This window comes from Acomys russatus, chromosome 20, assembly GCF_903995435.1.
Source record: "Acomys russatus chromosome 20, mAcoRus1.1, whole genome shotgun sequence".
Lineage (NCBI taxonomy): Eukaryota > Metazoa > Chordata > Mammalia > Rodentia > Muridae > Acomys > Acomys russatus.
The window spans coordinates 26,809,743-26,829,327 of record NC_067156.1 but is presented as its reverse complement, the minus strand read 5'-3'; the positions used below and the strand labels follow the sequence as shown (position 1 = coordinate 26,829,327).

At 42.1% G+C, this 19,585-nt stretch overlaps 1 protein-coding gene across 1 annotated transcript in view; it reads right to left on the bottom strand.

The window, feature by feature from the left end:
* Ndfip1 (Nedd4 family interacting protein 1) overlaps positions 1-13,834 on the bottom strand; it is a 48,504-nt gene extending 34,670 nt beyond the window's left edge. Inside the window, exon 1 of the mRNA XM_051163921.1 lies at positions 13,609-13,834. Coding sequence (XP_051019878.1) covers positions 13,609-13,671 — 63 coding nt within the window. The 5' untranslated portion in view covers positions 13,672-13,834. The remainder of the gene's footprint in view (positions 1-13,608) is intronic.
* Positions 13,835-19,585: the final 5,751 nt, after the last annotated feature.

Here is a 19,585-nt window from a genome sequence, read left to right as displayed (position 1 = left end):
GCTGCTCTTCCAAAGGTCCTGAGTTCAATTCCCAGCAACCACATGGTGCCTCATAACCATCTATAATGAGATCTTGTGCCCTCTTCTGGTGTGCAGGTATACACTGTAAACATAATAAAATAAATCTTAAAAAAAAAAAAAAAGAAATATAACACACACACACACACACACACACACACACACACACAGCTTTCCTGTGCATCAATAAATAAATAACATCAGGGAAGAGATGGTAGCTATATAGCTAATGATTTAAAAAAGAGACAGCAACAAAAGAATAAAAAACAGAAAGAGAAAAGAAATCTCTAGGCTTTTTCCTCTTTAAAAAATAATCAAGAGTGAATACGGATGGTAGGGTGAGTGTGAGGGTAAGGATGCCTGGCACTGAGCCTTAGAGCCTTAGAACCTAAATTCAATCTCAGGAACCCACATGGTGGAAAGACAGAAAGGACAGAGCAGAATCTTCCAAGCTGTCTTCTGACCTCTAGTGTGTAAGCATGGTGCGCATGCACGCACGCACACTATGTTTTTGTTTTTGAAGAAAGAAACCTTGAACATTCACTATTCAACCTGTAATACATACCATAGTCTGATGGATACAAATAAGTATTTAATAGATCTTTGTGGTACTTATACAGAAAATTTTTATATCAAATTTTAATTCCTAAAATGTTTTTCTTTCTAAAAAAACCAATTGACATATTCACTGAACGAAATCTTTTCCACTGGCAAGATAGCAAAATTAGATATACAGGCTAAAGTCAACAGCCATGCTGTGACTTATATTACATTGCTAAATTGTGTGCTGTTTGAGCTTCCTGAAACGCTGGCTCTGGAAATGGAGTTACTCCCCTCTCCTCTAGAACCAAGCATGTTTATCTCAAATAGTCCCTCAAGGCCCCTTGAACAGGGATGGGCTGACCCTCCTCTCTGCTAACTGTAACAGGGAGGAAAGAGAACAGCAGAACAGTCCAAGAGTAGAGATGCTGTGTCCCTGACAACTAGAAAGTGAACCATTTTCAACAGAGTTACTATTGTTTATCCCAGAATATAAAAATGTCAAGAAAACCCAGGCCAAAAAAAAAAAACTCAGTAAGGAACTCCAGCTGTGTGCCTCAACTTCCCGAGTAGGTTTCTGCAGGGTGTTGTAAGCACCAGTAAGCAGCATCTATCTGCTGCTATTTGTTCTTTCACTTGGGAGACTCACTGGAGGAGACATTCTGCAAACTCCACCACCACCACCTAAGGGTCTCTCCCAATCCAGAACTCCAGCTGGCTGCCTCACCTGTTTTTCCCAGTTGTTTTCTGGTCAGTGTTTACAGGCCCTTAATTTGATGGTGTTTTGCTCTATGTCTACTGCTGTTTGTATCACTTGCTATTTATTCCTTTACTTTTGCTTAATAATCTCACTCATTTAAAACAAAAACAAAACAAAAAAGGCAGGCATGGTGTGCACACCTTTAATCTCAGCACTCAGGAGACAGAGGCAGGTGGATTCTGTAAATTCCACGATGACCTGGTCTATATAGTGAGTTCTAGGCCAGCCAGGGCTACAAAGTAAGATTATATTAAAAACAAAACAAAACAAAGAGAGAAAGAGAGAAAAGCCTACAAAGCCAAGCAACAAGAGGACAGTAGAATTGTGTAATTTTGGTTTCTTTAAAAATACAGAAATATTGTAATATGCTTTTGTTTTAATCCCAGGTGAAGGGGTATGGAGCTGCCTTGCAGCAGCTGATTATGATTTGCCTCATGCTCTGGTGAGGGCATGATTTTGCCAGCTTCAGACAGTTTCTGCAATTGTGTGACATTTGAAATTCTGGGGACTTTTCAGAGAGTATATAAATGCTAGGGTCTCTAAGAGGTGTGTGAGTGGAGGGAGTGTTAGATGGTTGTTGGTCACAGTTTAAGTAGCTGTTTCCAAAGAAAGAAGAAGAAATTAGATATCCTGATGGCAAAGATCATTTCTATGCCCCCTAATCAGCAGGAAGCAGTCTACTAATTACGTGGTGCCCGTCAGGGATCTCTTTTCTTTCCTCTCTATCTTTTTTTCTCTCATGTCTAGTGTTAAGGGGTTGAAAGGGTGGAGACCGGTGGAAGAAAGAAAGAAAGAACCCATGAAGTAGCAAACACCTACAAAGAAGTAACAACAAACCCCGGAAAGCTACAAGTGACATCAGCAAGGGTATGGGTTCATCAGACATGGGAGAGTGACTCCTAAACCAGAACACAAAACAAGCAACCTGTTTCACATGATCAAAATGCTCAGAAATTGTTGACAAGCTGGGTTGAAAATGATTTAAAATCAGAAAGGAAGGCTGCAGGAACAGTTAAACACTGTAGAAGGCATGCACCTTCTCTAGCATGCGTGAGCCACAGGTTCCATCCCCTACACAAAACACAAAAACAAAACAAAACAAAAAACAATTCTCCGGAGAAAATAAGAAGACCAGGAGCTTTGGGGAGACATCAGGTTTTTTGTTTTGTTTTGTTTTGTAGAAAGAGTTTCTCTTTGTAGCCCTTGCTGTCCTGGAACTCCAAATGTAAACCAGGTTGGCCTTGAACTCACTAGATCTGTCTGTCTGTCTGTGCCTGAGTGCTGGGATTGAAGGCATGTACCACCACTGCCCAGCTAAAAAATTGGAGTTTAAGGCAATGGGTGACATCTAGAAAAAGAAATGATTGAAAGATCTGTATACTAAATAGTGAGATTTCCCAATCTCTTCCCCTAATCATCTCTGAGGATACTAGCAAACAGGCTTACTCTGGGAAAACTGGCCAGTCCCAAAGAAAAGACTCAAAGATAATGATACTCAAAACAAGCAAAAATACCAAACCAGCCTCAAGACTGGCAAATTGGCTCAGCAAGTGACAGCATTTTCTGCTGTCTGATGATCTGAGTTGGACTCCCTGGAGCCCACAAGTTGGGAGCCCACTTTCTCTCTCTCTCTCTCTCTCTCTCTCTCTCTCTCTCTCTCTCTCTCTCTCTCTCTCACACACACACACACACACACACACACACACACACACACACACACACACACACACAAAAGATGTATGTGATGCAAAACTGAATTCATTCAGCATTTGTATATTTCACATTAGCAAACACTGAGGCTATCTATTGCAAAACACAACACAATTCTTGGCCCTGGGCCCTGGCACAGGCCCTGGGTTCCCCAACACAGCAAAAACAGAACACCAAAGTAAAACTGAGGTGGGTGAGGTGGCACCAGCTCATAAGCTTAGCGCTTGGGAGGCTAAGAAAGAAGGACTGAGACCCTGAGGTCCCCTGGGGATGCACAGTGAGACGCTTATCTCTAAAGAAAAAACCGTACTTTACATAGTCTAAGACAAGCCACAACATTTTAATAAAATCAACACAGGATGAGTTTTAGAATTATCTTTCCTACATTATAAAATGTATGCTGAGAAGAAATTTTGTAAAATAAAAAAAAAAAACCACATAAGAAATAAAAACTCCCAGAATTCTTGAGAATATTTTTTTTATTCTTTCAGAAGTGTACAAGCTATAATGTTTTCTACTCAGACACTGTAGTGTCTGGAAGTTAGAATTTTTAAAGAGGAAAAGTTCATTTCTCAGAAATGAAAATTTAAAGCTCTAAACTATACCCTTAATTAGGGATAGCTAGGTACAACAATTTACCAACACACACAGACGCACGCACGCGCTCACACAATAATAACCAGTGAAGGTATGCCTACCCACTGCTAAGGCCCTTTCCAACATTAGAAATTCACATTTCAACATTGTTACTAAATGTAAAGTCTTAGGATCTAAAATCATTTGGATTAAATCTGTTTGAAAGTTGTGAGCTCAAAGTCAGACTGGTCTACAAGAAAGGTAGAAGAAGGTACTCCATAAAGCTGTGTCTAGTTTACACACATGCATCATGGGATAGATGCGCTTTCCCTATGCCCTGCTCCCCAGACACTCACACACACCAGTAACTGATTAAAAAAAAAAAAAAGCAAGATGCTTTTTAGGGAGCTGGATAGTTGGTTCTGTGGTTAAGTGCATTTCTGGCTCACTTTCCAGCACCTACAGTGCAGGTACCCACACATAGATGGTATACACATACACACATCTTTTTAACTCATAAACTGGCAGATTAGACACCAAGGAGAAGACATTTTTAAAGGCTTTTTTTTTTTGGGGGGGGGGGTCTCTCTGTGTTAGCCTTGGCTGCCCTGGACTCCCTTGGTAGACCAGGCTGGCCTCGAACTCACAGCAATCCACCTGCCTCTGCCTGCTGAGTGCTGGGATTAAAGGCCTGCACTACCATGCCTTTTTTTAAAAGAAGGTACTTTCTATGTCTGAAACTATGTACCAATTTGTAAGGTTTCACCATAAACTTACCTATATATTCTTGAGTGGCATTATCAGGGCTGGGAATGTAACTCAGTGGTAGAACATTTGCTTTGCATGTACAAGGACCTGGGCTTGATCTCCTGGCATGGGGAGCAGAGTGGTGTGTGTGTGTGTGTGTGTGTGTGTGTGTGTGTGTGTGTGTGTGTGTGTGTATGTGTGTGTGTGTGTGTGTAAAGAAATTTACTAAAGCAACACAAATTCCATCTCTCTGAATCAAAGCCACTAGTTTTTATTTTCTAGTCACCCACAAAATCAACAATAAAGTTGAACTCTCCAAATGGAATGAGTCCAACTTCGTTTATAAAGGCTAGAAAGGCAATGTCCTTACCATCACACAGCTACTTCCTGAGAGAGGTGGGGCTGCGGCCAATTCAGGGTCTCAGAAATGTGTACATTCTCCTCACTTATCCCCTTTACATAGGCTTCAGCCCTGAATGTACCTCAGTGACAGACACTTGCCTGGCACGATACGGCCCTGGCTTAGATCCTCAGTAGGGTGGGAGGGAAAGAGAGGGAAAATTATTTACTAAGGACAAGTTTTAAATAACATTTGAATGCTGTAACACAAAGCTCTCACAAAAAAAAATTTTTTTTCAGAAATCTAAGAGGACTATTATTGGTTTCCTAGTTTACAAATTTCCCCCAAAATTTACAAAGGCAACAAAGTAAATTCTTTAAAAGTCTGTACTTTTTTAAAAAAAGAAAAGGCAAACATTAGCATTAATAGAAACATGAAAAAACTCACTATTTTTCTTAAAAATATTTAAAAAGAAAAAAGGCACCGGAGTTGTAAAAAAATATGCAATTTATAGCACAGAATGAATCTTAATAGTATGAATATTAAAAGTCCATTTAGGTAAAGCCAGGCATAGTGGTGCACGACTTTAATCTCAGGCAGAAAGCAGACCTCTGAGTTCAAGGCCAGCCTGGTCTACATAGAGTTCAGGACAGTCAGGGCTACAAAATGAGACTCTGGCTCCAAAAAACTACATAAAACAAAACAAAAACAAAAGAAAAGGAAAAGAAAATCTATTTCAGTGGCAGAATAATGGGCAGAATATGACAAAACTTTATCTTATATATGTAGTAAAGCCCCTTTCTCAAGAGAGCAGGGGCAAAGGTAACTCTAGAACCTAGTAGTTGACAACTGTGTATGTGTCTGTCTTCTGGAGAATAAGTTTCCCAGGTGTATATGAGCTAATAATTCTGCTACCAATATCTATCTATCTATCTATCTATCTATCTATCTATCTATAGATATAGATACACACACACACACACACACACACACACACACACACACACACACACACTAAAACTGGAGAATTAACTAAACATCCTAAATGGTGGGAGCCAAATTTCTCACAGTTGAAGTGGGAGTTTACAGATTAGATGAATAAGCCAGTGTGAGCCATGAACTTGAATTAGAGTTGGACACATAGTATGAACTTGGCTTTGGATAATTTATTTATGCAAATATTGTTTAGGGAGGCAGATATAAAATGCACACATGCAGCAAGTTGAACGCAGGGTTCAACACTCAGAACTTTCTTTACAGAGGAAACAGCGTTTCTTGGGGAACATGAATCATTCTAAGATGGCATAAGGAACACACTAGATGAGACTAGTCCAAAAAGGAAGTGCTCTAAAACAAAACAAACATGTAGGTATGTCGAAAGGAAGCAGGTGTAGGACACAGGACCAACTGAGAGTTCCCAGTGGTCAAAGCCAGCACTACACAGTAGTACTGAATTATGTTGTCAAATACTTATAAATATTTATGAGTCCATACAGACTAAATAAGCTAGTGGAGAAGAATGAATGCCTCACCTATAAAAACGGCAAATACCCTGCTTGCAATATTAGCCTCACAAGAACATACATCCTAGGTGTGACAGACAGACATGATTCCATAGATAGATAAGGCAAAATAGGGAAGGTCTTCAAATACCCCAGAGACGCACAAAATACGGTATTTAAAGATTTTTTTTAAATTGTTTTAAGGATTCTTTGACAATAAGACATGTTAACTCTTGGCAATACCCAGCCTACTTTCAAAGATGATGATGAACATCAAAGAACATCGTTATGGAGATGGCTTCAAATATGACAAAGCAGCTACTGGGAAAAATGTCCTCATTTTGGCTACAGACAAAATTCTGCCTAAAAATGGGCAAGCATGGATGCAGGCAGAAACAACGGTCAAACTCTGCCAAGACAGAGTAAGCAAGTCCTCAATAATTTCTGCCTCACAAATATGTGTGTCAGATATACTGGCCAGAAGGTTGAAGATGATGCTCCAACATTATAGAGAGTTTTGGGTGACTGTTCAGGCAGCAAACTCTCTTGTCATTTTTTTTCCCACCTTGGAAGCTACTAACCTGAACTTCCTGTTTACTCAGGTAATTAATTTATTCCTTCTCAAATCTCTGATGTGGTTGAAGACCAGAGAGTTTAGTTTTACAATTAAGCTTAGTTGTTTAGGGGTTAAGATATTTTAAGGTCTAGATAGATTTTTTTTTTAGATAGATGTTTTAAGTTGATAGAGATGAGATATGATAGATATTTACATTTAGAATTTTAGACTCACCAAGATAGGAAAGATGCTTTCTTCAAGGTTGCCAAAAACAAACAGCCAAGACACTATGAATGTAACATTAATATAGTTCCTGATTGTTTCATTAAAAGAAAGAAAGAAAAGTATGTAGTCAGAAAACTGAGGGAGAGCCTAATTTATAGGCAGGGCGTACCTGGTGATATCTACCACACTTGTTTTAACACTACACTTGAATTAATGCAAACCGTGTTTCCACTAGCCAGGGACCAGAAGCACCTGTATGCAAGCACAAATCCCATACACGTTTACCACCTGCCCAGTTTACTGGCAACAATGACTCAGTGGGAGGGCAGGGTATAGAATCTTCAGCATTAATCTGCAACTAAAGTGAATTTCTGTATCTAAATAGGTATGGTCCTCTACAAGAATATGGTTCTCATATTTTGATAAGTTGTACTTATCCAAAGATAACATCAAAACAAAGAAATGTAAAGATTCATTCTAAAGCCTTTGTAATGCCAGCATTGTGAAGGCTGAAGTTCAAGGCCAATCTGTGGTACACAGTGAAACCCAGCCTAAAGCAGAACATCGAAGTCATTCTCATGGTAAGATTTATTTTGATATAGTATAGTATATTGTAACTGATATTTGAAATAAACATGCATGCCTAGGACCAACAGTGACAAGTCCTTAGAACTGGATTCCCTTGGGCAGCTCAGTTGAGTTTTGGTATCTGTCCAAACCAGGAAGTTCTGTTCGGTTTACAGAGCACGGACAGAGTGATGAAGCCAATAAGCCATGGCCAGTGGACCCAGCCAGAAAGCAGGAATGGATCAAGAACCCACCAGTGCCACAAAAAATGACAAGGAAACCAAAGCTTGCCAAGAGTCAATTCAAACACACGGGACAGTCACAGTTCTGTAGTTCCTGACATTTACAAATCCTATTTCCATATTTCTAACAGATTAAAAAGAGCTCTCAGGAGGATATGGTGGCTCATGCCTGTAATCCCAGCACTCAGGGAGGGAGAGGCAAGTGGATCTTTTTTAGTTCAAGGCCAACCTGGTTGACAAAGCCGAGTCCAGGACAGTCAAGGGTATACAGGGCAACACTGCCTGGAGTGGGGGGAACAAAAAACAAACAAACAAGACAAGACAAAACAAAATAAAAGAGCTCTCAGGGCTGGCAAGATGGCTCAGTGTATAAAAGGCAGTAGCCACCAAGCCTAATCTCCAGGAGCTGCACGGTAGGAGAAAACCAGATCCTGAAGGTTGTATTCTGACCTCCACCCACATCCACAGGTAAAAAATAAACAGAATAAAAGGTTTTTTATACTTTTTCTAATAAAAGGTTTTTTTAAAAAAGATCTCATGATACTAACCTCATGGGGTCTGCATAACAAGTTTCAGGACAGCCAGGTCTACTAAGACTTTGTCTCAAAAAAAAAAAAAAAAAAAAAAAAAGCTGAAATACAATACCATTAAGAAATTATTTCAGGCCGGGCGTGGTGGTGCATGCCTTTAATCCCAGCACCCGGGAGGCAGGAACATGTGGATCACTGTGAGTTCGAGACCAGCCTGGTCTACACAGCAAATCCAGGACAGCCAAGGCTACAAAGAGAGACCCTGTCTCGGGGGAAAAAAAAAAAAAGGAAAATTTTCAGGCCAGATGTGGTGGTGCACACCTCTAATCCCAATTTACAGGTGGCAGAGGCAATCAGAGCTCTGTATATTCAAAGCTAACCTAATCTACATAGAGAGTTCTAGGCCAGCCTGTCTGAAATAACAATTATAGTAATAGCATTTCTCAAAAGATATTATATAAACAGCCAATGTAATGAAAAAGAATAATGTACCTAACTAATCATTTAGGAAAAAGAAATCAATACTACAAGGAGATGGCTGCACAACCAGCAAACAGATGGCTACTGTCAAGAAATCAGAAGAGAGCTGGTATATAACTCAATGGTATAGAGCTTGCCAGGCACAAACAAGGCCTGCTTCCATCCATCCCTAGCACTGCAAATAAGTAAATAAGCACGTAAATAAATAAAATAGTCAAACTGTTGTTGAGAACATGGAGAAACTGGAATCTTTGTATAATGTTGGCAACAATGAAGATGGTGTAGCTGCTATGGGTAACCAGAATAGTAGTTCTAAGAAAACTTAGAAAGAGAATTAACAAACCATCCAGGAATTCCACTTCTAAGTATATTCTCATTAAACTCAAAAGCAAGGACCAAGAGATATGTGTATACCCATGTTTTCACTACATTATGCACAAAGACAAAACTTCCATCAGTAAATGAATTTATTTTTAAAAAAATGTAGCACAAGCAAGCCTAGTGGCACCAGCCTATAATCCTTAAACCTGAGAGGCAGAGGCAGGAGGATCAGGAGTTTAAGGTCAGTCTCAGTACGTGTGTGTGTGTGTGTGTGTGTGTGTGTGTGTGTGTGTGTGTGTGTGTGTGTGTGTGTGTGTGTGTATATATATATATATATATATATACATATATATATATATATATATATATAGTGGGGTCAGGTCATGATACAAGAGACTCCATCTCAAAACAAACAAAAAAGGAAAATAAGTATAAACAATCAAAAAATAAAAATTGTTCAGCCTTAAGAAAGGAATTCTGACGTTATATATGAATGAAGCTTGATGACATGCCACATGAAACAAGACAGTTACAAAAGGATAAATAGCTGATTGCATTTACACAGGCTGGGATAGGCAAGGTAGAGTATTGTTTAATGGGTACTAGACACGGGGCTGGTTTCATACATATGTGAGTGCACTTAACGCTGTCAGATTTAGTACTTAAAAATACTTAGGGTGGAAGGTGCTTGGTGGCAGAGTATTTTGTTACCTTGTATAAAGCTCTTGGTTCAATCCCTAGCAACAAAGATGATAAAAAGTTAATATGGTATATTTTGTTTATTTTACACAATTCTAAAAATTTTCAAAGAAACAATGTATCACTCTTCCATAAGCAATCTACCCATGCTTTTAAGAAGACTCTCACTGTTACCTGACAGGCCTGGAGTCTACCATCCTACTGCCTCAGTCTCCAGAGCACTGAAAGCACGCGAAGCACCACCGTGCCCTGCTTCAAATCCTTTATACATCTTCACTGATGACTAACCATTGGCTACAAATGCAGCAAATAATCTTTATAACTGACAAGACAGCAAAGACATAACCTATGATATAACTTTTAAAGCTTTAAAACAAACATGCAAAAAAAAAAAAAAAAAAAATCACATGGGCACTACCTAAGCCCTTCTTCCAAGATCATGGCTTCACAAACACACAACTTCACCTATTAAAGGGGTGACATTCGTTCCCTCATCTATCAAAATGCCCTTTCAGAATACTCAGAGGCCTTACCCCAAAAAGCCTGGCTTATGATGTCATCTGAATGCTACACACACTTACTGGTGATAACTGCAAATAAACAGCTTCCTCAGCAGGCAATGAGTTATGTCTAAAACAGCACATTCTGTGGTTTGTTTTTATGTACACGGAAGCACCATCTACTTACATAGGATCCAAATCCAAGTATCTCAAAGCATCTGGCATGAGGTAGCAAAATTAAGGATGCAGAGGTAAAGATCTATTACAAAAAGGAAAATGGATGACCAGCAATTAATGTCCTCTTGGAGACAGTCACAGCTGGGCATGAGCCTACCTAAGCCTTTTTGAAACACTGCTCCATATATCTGGATATACTCTTAGTTTTTAAATTGGGGGGGGGGGGAGGGTGGGATCATGCTACAGGGAAACTAAGCCCAGGCTATCTATAAGCACTGTCACTGTACTAATTCAAGTTGTGCACACATCAATAAAAACCCATAAAAGCAAAGGAAGCCAGCAGTGAGCATTTCTGAATGAATCATAAAGCTTTCCATTACAGTCATTTGGCTGGAGGTCCACCAGATCAAAAGAAGTCAGAGCGGCCTTTTGTAACAGCCTAAAGAGTGCCACATTCCTATCAAGTGGCCTGGACAAGTCCCCAGCATTCTATAATTCAAAAGCCTTTTAAATATGTATAGTCTCTGATCATACACTACAAAAGAACAGTTACAGGTATGTGGAAAACAAACAAGTGAATGAAAAAAATTATAAATACTCTTAGGAATTACCAATAGGTAGTTAAGTTATGGCTCAGCCGTATAATTACATGCCATACTAGCATAAAAATAGCTGACAGAGGGGCTAGAGACACAGTTAGTGGTGCAGGGCTGACTAAAAAGGTCTTGGTTGTAGGCCCTACCCTTAGCACTGGGAGAAAAAAATGGAAAAAAAAAAAACAGATTTAAAAATCCAATTTTATTAATGATTGTGTGCCGTTGTACATGTATATGCGCAAGAACACGCACATATGAGTGAATGCACATGCTTGGGACTAAGGACCCATCCAAATGTGATTCGCACACAAGTATAAAGATGTGCCCGTATAGACATGCACGAGTACATAAGACACACGTACAACAACATCTGCTAAAGGACACAGCCAGTCTTTGGGCCAGGAGCCTTTTATGAAGGTAAGTAAATGATTACTCTTTTAACTACAATTTGGCAGCTTTGTGAATTTGAGCAAGACACTGAGACCCTTAGAGAGTTGACTTTGCTGTCTACAGAATTGGAACAAACCTTGAGTCACAAAGGTGTTGCAAGGATTCAATGGAGATGTAAAACTGCACCTGCTGTGACTGGCACACAGAATGAACACTAGCACTCCTTATCTGTGCACACACACAGTGATCGCAGGTCTGTGTATTTACACAACTCTACTCCACAGGAGTATGTGCCCAAGTATTACCTTTGCTAGTCTATGGGAACAGACTTGCTGGACTTTTTTGGCTTTCATGTTTTATAGTTTCTCCTAGAAGATTTTTAAAAATGCTTTATTCAAATTCAAGATTATTTCCTCAAATGTATTTTGTTGTTGAGACAGGGTCTTCCTGTACCTCAGGCTGGCTTTCAACTAATTTGGCAATCCAGGCAGGTCTTAAACTTTCAATTTTCCTGCCTCAGCCTCCTTACTGCTAGGATTTTAGACATGAGCCACCACGCCCAACAAAATAATTACTTTTGAGAGTAAGGATATAAAGATGGATCATCTCTAATATACTTTAATTCTGCATAATTAAAAAGCTGCTAAACATTAAGCCAACAAAAGCATAATTTTAATACTCAACAAATTTTCTGTATTCTAGCAGTCAACCAGCCATTACTCCATAGCTCAGTAAGATGGCAGGCAGTACAAAGAAAAGCCACAGCTCTTCTGCTTGTTTGCCCACCCAAGTCGGATGGAAAAAAAATGACACTATCAGGTTCAGGGGATTTGTAAACAGGTTGATGAGAGTCTAGTGACATTTGTGACTCGAATTTAGTATTACAGCAGGGAAGAGCCCGAAGTCTCATCCAAGGTCATAGAATAAAGGCACTGAAGACATAAGCATCAGACTGCACAACCACAATTTGGGATGTTTATGAAACCAGAAGGCTAAAACCTTAACTATAGTCATTTCAGGAGCAGAGGAGGAGGCGGGGGCGGAAAGAAGGGCGGATTACAACACACGCTGAAGACAGCAAAACAAACCAGCAACTGACCACGCCAGGGTTAAGCTGCAACACGCTTTAATCGTACTGGTTTTACTTCTACAACGTAGTGAACGCAGATCACTTAAATCACGCCATTTTATGTCGAAAGAGCAGGACTAGCATTTTTGTATACAAGTTATACTGAAACATTTGAAATGGATGAAAACAGAACCAGCTGCCCGCGTTTCGGTCAACTCTCTGGCTCAACGCCCACAAATACAGGATGTTTTAGATTAATACCTCTAATATTTTCCTCGCAAAAGTCTCTAAATTCCCGAGAAAACCTAGCCACAAACCGGGGGGCGGGGGGGGGGGGAAGAAGGGAATCTCTTTTCCCTAGGGCCTCAATTTACAGACTCATACAGCTGGTAATAACCCAATCATCTGGCTATATTCCCTCCCTAGATATGCTATTAAGTCTCTTGAAACGTCATTTCTAAGCGTGCAAAATACACCCGGCACACGCCCTGCAGCCTTACCCTAGCCCTACATTTTGGGGCCTCTCTCCAGCCAAACATCGCCTCTTCCAAATCGATTGAAAGCTGCGGGCTCCTTTCTCTCGCTTCATTTTTTGACTCCAGTTTTAAAAGAGAGCGAGGGGGGATGGGTTTGCACAGAAATGAGGCTCTGAAACCCTGAGTAATCGCACCTCGCCGACTACAGCCGCCGGAGGAGGTACCTACGGGTGATTTTGATCTTTTCTTCTGAACCCATTTCCTTTGCCTTTTTGGCTTAATTTATTATTTTTTTTTTTTTTCTCTCCGCCCTTCCCCACCCCCCACCCTCCGACTTTCCAGTGACATCAAACCAAAGCTGAGAAGGAAAAAAAAACGGATGCCTTCAGGTCTGAGAGACCTCAGAGCGCCACGAGTTCGGCTTCCCGGCCCCGCCCGACCTGGGAACCGGGGTTAACGAGGTCCCTCCCGGCTGGCCCGAGCAGCGACGGGCCCAGGCCCCGGGGTCCGGCCGAGGCCCGGCGAGGCCTGTAAAGCCCCGGCGTCGAGTGGCCGGCGGAGGGCGGGGCGGGCCCGGGGCCGCTCACCTGCTGGTACCCGCTACCGCAGGCCGGCTCCACGGCCGCCAGCGCCGCCAACGCCAAGGCCATGGCGCAGCGGGCCTCAGGGAAGGAGGTCGAGCGAGAGAGCTGAACGGGCGCGGGCGCCGCGGCTGGGGGTCGCGGGGAGGCCGAGAGGTACGCGCCGCGGCGTATGGATGGCCGCTGCTGACGCCGAGACGCTCTCCGCAGGCACTGAGCGCCGCTGCCGAGGCTCCGCCGCGGCCCCTGGGGAGGAGGCGGGGACGACGACGACGACGCTGCGCCGCCGCCCCGCCCCCTCCGCGCGCCGCCCCGCCCCCTCCGGGCCCGGACGCGCCCCTCGCGGGCTTCCCCACCGAGTCACCGTAGTCGTCTGCAAGCAGGGTTGAGGTTCCCATCCTTTCCCTTCCGAGCTGCCATCCTCGCACGTCAGGGGTCAGCCAACCACGGCAGGGTCCCGCCAGTCAAGACTCAGAGTATGTATGTAAAGTCACAGTTAAATATCCTCAAAGTTTTGTTGTGACACGGCCTCTTCCTTCTAGTGTGACGTGCAAACTCCAAAGAATCTTACCTTCTGACCCTATACAGAAAATAATTGCTGACCCTAAATCTTAGACTGGATCATTTTTAATAGAGCCTAATGTACCTGGCGATTGATTAGTAGCTCTTCTGTTGATTCAGAAACCGTATTGTCTGAAACAAAACTCTCTTAGGAAGTGGTATGGAAACCAAGTCTTGAAGAATTTATCCAGATAGCAGGAACATATGCTGAGGCTATGACAAGAGAGATTTAGCCTCGCCGATTGAGAGGCTCTCATCACTTGGGTGTAGGAGTTACTATGGGCAGTGGTTCACATGTGAGGAAATGGGGCGTGAGGATTCACTATTTTACCCACTGACCCTGAGCTGATGAGAGAAAAAGCTGGAATGTAAGCCTATTAAGCCAGCTTTCTTAACCATTATCACACAGCTTAAATTATAAGTTTTATGGAGGCAAGGCCTTCCATTTTCTACAGCGTATGAACAGTATGGCTATACAGCAGACAGACCGGGCTGTTTCTTTTTGTTGTTGTTGTTGTTTGTTTGTTTGTTTTTCGAGAGAGAGTTTCTCTGTATAGTCTAGGCTGTCCTGGACTTGCTTTGTAGACCAGGCTGGCCTTGACCTCACAGTGATCCGCCTGCCTCTGCCTTCTGAGTGCTGGGAGTAAAGGCATGCGCTACCACGCCTGGCCCCAGAGGCTGTTTCTTTATATCACATCCAGCCGGCTAGAATTGCTTCTAAAAACATGTCCAGCACGTATTGGGGATAGGGGAGAATTTGTCACTCCTTAAAGCATGCTAAATTCCTGTTTCTTTTCCACTGTTTTTCCAAGTTAGTACTCTTCAGTTGGTTATAATAGTAGGCCTATCTTAGCCTCTAATTTTTAACTTTAGATCTATCTCTATGTAATAGTTCTATTTTAAAAACATAGCTGTTTTGAACTACCTTAAGATCTTCAGATATAGAAACACATTATAATCAATAAAAAATTCGCCGGCCAGTGATGGGCAGGCTTTTAACCTCAGCACTTGGTGAGTTCGAGGCCAGCCTGGTCTACAAAGTGAGTCCAGGACAGCCAAGGCTACACAGAGAAACCCTGTCTTGAAAAACAGAAGAAAAAAAAAAAAAAAAACCCAGCACTTGGAAGGCAGAGGCATATCTTTGAGGGCGCGAGTGTGTGGGAACGGCAGCCAGGGCTACACAGAGAAACCGTTTAAGAGAGGAAAAATTCTAAAGAGCTGGAGAGATGGCTCGTCCGGTCATTAAGAGCGCTAGCTACTCCTCCAGGGGACCCAGATCCAGTTCTTAGCACCCACATGGTGTCTCACAACCATGTGTAAGTCCAGTCTCAGGAGATCTGACTCCTCTTTTAGCCTGTAAGAACACTGCAGGCACAGGGTGCACAGACATACATGCTGAGACACACCATACACACAATATGTATTTTTGAATAACATCTAGATATGTATATTTTTCAGTCTGTGTCTTTCCACATTTGAGCCCTTACATGGTTCCCTATATCTAAGCATTAGTGTTATATTGATTTGCATTCTGGGAAAGGAGATAAAACCTAGTGATATGATAAGCTGGGATGTCTATTAAGCTGCTTCCTCCCTTCTTATTTATTTATTTATTTATTTATTTATTTATTTATTATCTTATGTACATTGGTATGTTTTGCTTGAACATTTAGCTGCGTGAGGCTGTCAGATCCTCTGGAACTGGAGTTACAGACAAGTGTGAGTTGCCCTGTGGTTGCTGGAATAGAACCCTGGTCCTCTGGAAAAGCAGCCAATACTCTTAACTGCTGAGCCATCTCTCCAGCCTACTTCCTTTCTTTCTTATTTGCCCTTTTCCTCTTGAGTGCTGGGACCTGAAGCCAGTATTTTGTGCACCCAAGGCAAGCACCCTACCTCTGAGCAACATGTCAAATCCAGAAAGACAAACTCTGCATGTTATTTGCTACAGCAACCAGACAAGCATAGTGTCCTTCCATGTGGCCTTATATAAGGAAGGAGGGGGGAAAGTCTGATTTGAAATGTAAAAGCAGCATATATCATCAGGGGAAAATAGAAATCAGGCTACTTTGTCTAAATTTATAAGTAAGAAGGAATAAAAAAGCATATGTCTGTCCTGTCACATATGGCTGTTGCAGCAACTGCCATCCTCTTGCCGCCTTTTCCTAAAGGAGGAGTTGCTATTCTTCCAATTCTTCTTTCTCTCTTAATATCTATATATTGCTTGCATGTGAGCCCAGATATATAGCCTAATATAAACAATAGCCTTCCTCACAGGAATTGCTCTCAAGAAAATCTATCTCTCACTTTTTTTTTTCCAAGACAGGGTTTCTCTGTGTAGCCTTGGCTGTCCTGGACTCACTCCGTAGACCAAGCTGGCCTCAAACGCACAGCCATCCACCTGCCTCTGCCTCCCAAGTGCTGGGATTAAAGGCGTGCACCACCACACCTGGCCTATCGCTTACTTCTAATCCCCCTTTCCAACCTTCTTTTCTTTTCTTTTCTTTTTTAATACCCTCAACCATAGTATTTTGAGAAACAACATTTTGGTCTCTCTCTCTCTTTTTTTACCTTTTGAGTTCCCTAAGCTTTTAATATACAAATCAGGATTATTTGTCTTAATTCAATGAGTGTCTAAATTGGAAATCGAAAAGCTTTTCTCTCTCTCTCTCTCTGACTTTCCAATGACAACAAACCAACACTGAAAGGAAAAACAGACACCTCCAGGTGGGATCCCCCAGAACACAGGGGGTCACTGCTGCAGAGGGCTCCAGTCAAGAAGCGAACTGCAGGCGACTGTGGACTCATGCCTGGTACACACTGAGCAAACAGTGAGGGCAATCCAAGGCGGTGGTGAAAACTGTACCCGGCTTCATCTCCAGATGTTGTCGAAGAACTTCCACTATAAAAGTGATTAATTTCAGATTGCTGCACTTAGAAACTTATTTCCCCAGAGAGCCACAGCAATATTTTCCATGTGCAGTACTCTTCATGTGACTTGCCAACGCAGAATCATCTAACCTAGGAGAGAAAGGAAACATTATGGAGAAGAGGGAACATAGCTCAGTGTCGGCATCGCTTTCCTCCTCGAACTTAGATGAAATCTCTAGAATAGATGTGGTCTTCTGTCTTCCATATGCACAGGAGGCTTGACCTAGGCAGTGCTCACCTCCCTAAGTCTGCACATGTCTGCTCAATTTGTTCAAAACCTCAGTAGTCTATCATCTCGCCTGAGGCCCTGGGCTGTTGCAGCTAGTCTGACAGGCCTCCAGCTGAGCCATGCCTTTTCGCCAGCTGAGCCATGCCTTTTCGCTTCTCTTCGATGGGTGTTTGTTTGTTTGTTTGTTTGTCTGGCCAAGAGCTTTGTTAAGGGCAAGGGTCATTTCTTCATACGCCAAATGAAGAGGTTAGCCGCTGCTGGCCGCTGCTGGTGTAGAGCACTTCCTGGATCTTGGATGCTATCACACAGCATCTCTCTAATCCTCATAATAAATTCCCTCGGCAGATGACTGGATTCAAGAAATCCATAGCACTGGTTCAACTAGGGAGAGATAGGGCCAAAGTGAAGATTCGGGTCTGCCTGACTTTAAAAATGTGAACACTGCTCAGTGCATGCAAAGAAATACAGGGCATTGACGGGCCAACCTTTGGGTCTTCACAGTGACACAGAAGATAGTAAGCACACATCTAAGATTATTTTTAATGTAAAAATTCCAAGTCAGAGCTAAAGTAATAGAGTGCTTTTGTATCATGAGCAAGGGTTTAATCCCCAGCAAAACACACACACACACATGCACGTGCACACACACACACGCAGGCACACACGCAGGCACACACACACATGCACACACACTACACCACAGGCATGCATGCGTGCATATAGAATACTACTTACTCTACGTACATGCTGTGTTATCATTGGATCAGAAACATAGCCATGGATGTTACCAAAAAAAACCAACAACAACAAAAAACTGTCATGGCTGTTGCCATGGTTTGAATGTTGCCCAAACGTGATTCCTGATGGAGCAGTACTGAGTCAGACATGGTGGCACAAGCCTGGAGCCCCAGAACTTGAAAGCTTGAAGCAGAGGCTCACCACTTCAAAGCCAGTGCAAGCTACATAGTCAGAGCCTGTCTCAGAAAACAAACAGAAGGTTACAAATGTTACAAATGCACCATGGGTTTGGCATCTAATTAGAGGCCAAGTTGATTGCACAATTGATAGGGACCCTGAGAGGAATGAAACAAAAGATAACAGCAAGACTAGTCTGCCACGGATGAGCACTAATGTTTCATGACAAATACAAAAAGACATATGCTAGAACTAACTCCTTTATCTTAAGCAAAGTATATGCTTTATATTCCTATTTTGTGTTTGTGTTTTGTTCACATATGTGCATGCCTGTGTACTACATATGTGCCTGATGTCCAGGTAGGTAAGAAGAGTGCATCGAATGCCCTGGGAACGAAGATATAGATGGTGGTTGTGTGCCGACAGGAGAGTTCTAGAAACCAAGTTCAGGTCCATTGTAAGAACAGGTGCCCTTAGCCACTGAACCATCTCCCCACCAAGTATATACGTCACATTTGGGTGTCCCGACATTCCCAAGAATGACGCTATAATTGCACTGTATGAATTGCCACATTTGATTGTGCAAGTGTGTGCTGTCCAGCTCCAATGAACTTCCTCTTTATCCTCCTTTTTCGTTGTTTTTTTTTTTTTTTTTTTTTGTTTGAGACAGCATTTTGATGAGTGAGTTTGGCTGACCTAGAACTCACTGTGTAACCCAGGATGGTTCTGAACTCACATAAAACCTCTTGCTTCCACTCCTGGGTGCTGAGATTACAGATTATGTACCACCACACCTGGCTCTGAGTGATCCATCTCCAAAAGAAAAAAAGGGGGGGTTGTAATATTCATTATACAGCTAGGGGTCTTTTTTTTTCCTTACGGATAACACTTTATTTGTTCAACAAGAGGAGGCAAAAGGAAACATTAACCGTCATTTGGGAAGCGTCATCCACAAATGTGAAAGTAGCCTTTCGAAAGCACAGCTAGGGGTCTTAAGAGACCAAAATATGCCACTTCAAGATATGCTTCTTTTTGCTTTGTTTTGGTTTTTTGAGACAGGGTTTCTCTGTGTAGCCCTGGCTGTCCTGGATCTCTCTTTGTTGACCAGCCTGGCCTTGAACTCACAGAGCTCTGCCTGGCTCTGCCTACCGAGTGCTGGAATTAAAGGCATTCACCACCATGCCTGGCCTTTACAGAGGTGCTGGGCATCTGAATGCCAGTCCTTGGGCTTGCACTGAAAGCATCTTACCAGCAGAACCATGTCCCCAGCCCAAAATATGAGTTTTAAAATAAGGATTGTGTGGGTATCACGTTGTGCCCTTCCCAAAGATATTCTATATTCTATAAAAC